At 40.9% G+C, this 2,236-nt stretch overlaps 1 protein-coding gene across 1 annotated transcript in view; it reads left to right on the top strand.

Annotated features, from left to right (window-relative positions):
- Positions 1-1,991, top strand: part of LOC104547327 (lethal(2) giant larvae protein homolog 2-like) — a gene marked incomplete at its 3' end in the record, with an annotated part of 12,947 nt that extends 10,956 nt beyond the window's left edge. The window contains exons 6-9 of the mRNA XM_010192961.1: positions 341-503; positions 684-816; positions 1,591-1,645; positions 1,837-1,991. Of these exons, the coding sequence (XP_010191263.1) occupies positions 341-503; positions 684-816; positions 1,591-1,645; positions 1,837-1,991 (506 nt within the window). The remainder of the gene's footprint in view (positions 1-340; positions 504-683; positions 817-1,590; positions 1,646-1,836) is intronic.
- Between the last annotated feature and the right edge of the window lie 245 nt (positions 1,992-2,236).

Here is a 2,236-nt window from a genome sequence, read left to right as displayed (position 1 = left end):
TGCTGACATTTCCATGTTACCTTTATTCTGTAAGGGTCAAGAGAATAGGGCAGGTGATTCAGATTGTCTTTATACTCCTGGGATCCAGTCCTGGAATTCATTGTAAACACTGTTTTTTCCCTGAAGTAAATGGAACTGGATGCATGTTCATATGACAGGCCTGGTTTGGTGTCTTGCATAAGACCTTTCTGCTGCTTGAAGGATTCATGGAAAGATTGTATTTATTCTCATCTGTTTGAACCTTTTGTTGCTTAATTTATTGTTATCTTAATTGTTATTTCGGTCATATTGGGTTGTACCTGGAATAAATTTTTCTTGGTTTTGTCTTCTGCTTCTGTAGAGTACCAGAAGATTACTGTAATAGGCGATCATGTGAATTGGTGGAAGCCCTTCGTGAGCATCCAAAGAACCCTGACCAGATCCTAATTGGATACAGCAGGGGTTTGATTGTCCTCTGGGATCTGCAGAATAACAAAGTGACTCACCATTTCCTGGGCAGCCAGGTATTAATTTAATCCAAAGTCAGTTTGGCAGGGGAGGAAGGGCTCTTTCCTCTCAGAGCATTCTGAAGACAAGTAGGTGCAGGGAAAGCCTGACAAAGCTGCTTGTTTAGTAAGAATGCATTGGTTTTGGGGGAGTTAACAGCTCTCTAGAGAGCAGTCATTGTGTGTCTCCCTCATCAGCAACTGGAGAACCTCTACTGGCAGAGGGATGGCAGTAAATTCATTAGTTGTCACTACGATGGAAGTTACACCCAGTGGCCTGTATCCGGTGACAACAGGCAGCCTGAGCCTCTGGAAAACCTTGTGCCTTATGGTCAGTAAGTGAAGTTCAATTTTTGCATCTTCATCTAAATGCAAACTCATTTTGAGTTTGTGTCGGTTATTTAAATTGCATTTTCCCCAGTGTTTAATCCTAATGGCAAAATGCAGAGCTGCCTTTTGAATGGGTCATAAGACTAAGGGGTTTCAGTCCAGTTTTATTCTTGGATTTTAAACTCCTTTACGCTGTTGAGGTCTGTCCTGAACATGGAGAACAAATGTGTTGAAGAAATTAGTGTCCCTTATGAAGAAGGTGTTGGTGATTCAGCTCTTTATTTTAGTTCAGCAGGAGTTGCTTGGATCTTCTGTAATTAATAGTGAGCTAAGTGTACTTTTTGTCGACGTGAGCAATGATGAAATGATGCCTCTGATTTGCTGAAACCCATCAGATGGGGATGACCTCATCTTTCAAGCATATAGAAGCTTCTAAAGCTCCTTTAGACGAAGCTCTAAATCACCTTTACATTAGTTTCAGGAATGGTTGTGTTTTTAACAATCCTTTCTAGTTAATCAGCTTCTGCAACAACACTTCCACTCCCTGTTAGCCATCAGCAGTGTGGTCCAAAGCTTCCCCTGAGTCTAAGGTTTGTTTTGCTGAAGGGTACTCTGGTCAGTGTGTCCCAGAATACTTGTCTGATGTGACTTGGTCTATCTATTCAAGTGGCTCCTCTTGACTTGGAGGCTGAGGTGGCGTAGGTGAAGCAGAATAAGGAACTTCTTATGGAAATATGCATTTCTTGAATTATGGCAAATAACTCTGTTCTCTTAGGTCCTTTTCCTTGTAAGGCCATCTCCAAGATATACTGGCAGACCACAAAAAATGGGTAAGTTCATGATGTATCCCTTCACTCTCGCCTGTTTAAATGCATTTAAGGGGTGCAGTGTGCAATACCATAAGAGCCCTTTAGAGTAACATTATAAGAATTTTTTGTCAAAATTTGACTTGCCTCATGTCTTTTAAATTTTGCTTACTCCTGATTTCAGCACACACCACTCTAACTCTCTTTCTCTTAAGGCTTCCTTACATTATATTCCAAGGAGGTATGCCCCGGGCTAGCTATGGTGACCGGCACAGTATCTCTGTTGTCCATGGCAGTCAGCAAACAGCGTTTGACTTCACATCACGAGTTATAGACTTCTTTATAATCTTCAGTTCAGAGCCTACTGAAGGTATGTGGAATTAGAATAGCCATGTATGCATATGGAAATCTGCCTGGTATAAAGAGCATATGCAGTGTGAAGAAGGTCAGTTGTTTGGGGTTTTTTTGAGACTTTAACAGAGAATCATAGAATCATTTAGGTTGGAAAAATCGAGTCCAACTTTAAAAGAGATTTAAAAGTGAAATGTAAAACACTGGTAGAAAGAGCGGGCTGGTTACAAATGCCACACGTTCCTCAAAAACATTAAGCTACTC

Source organism: Mesitornis unicolor, unplaced genomic scaffold (genome assembly GCF_000695765.1).
Source record: "Mesitornis unicolor isolate BGI_N332 unplaced genomic scaffold, ASM69576v1 scaffold29159, whole genome shotgun sequence".
Lineage (NCBI taxonomy): Eukaryota > Metazoa > Chordata > Aves > Mesitornithiformes > Mesitornithidae > Mesitornis > Mesitornis unicolor.
This window is presented reverse-complemented; position numbering and strand designations above follow the sequence as displayed.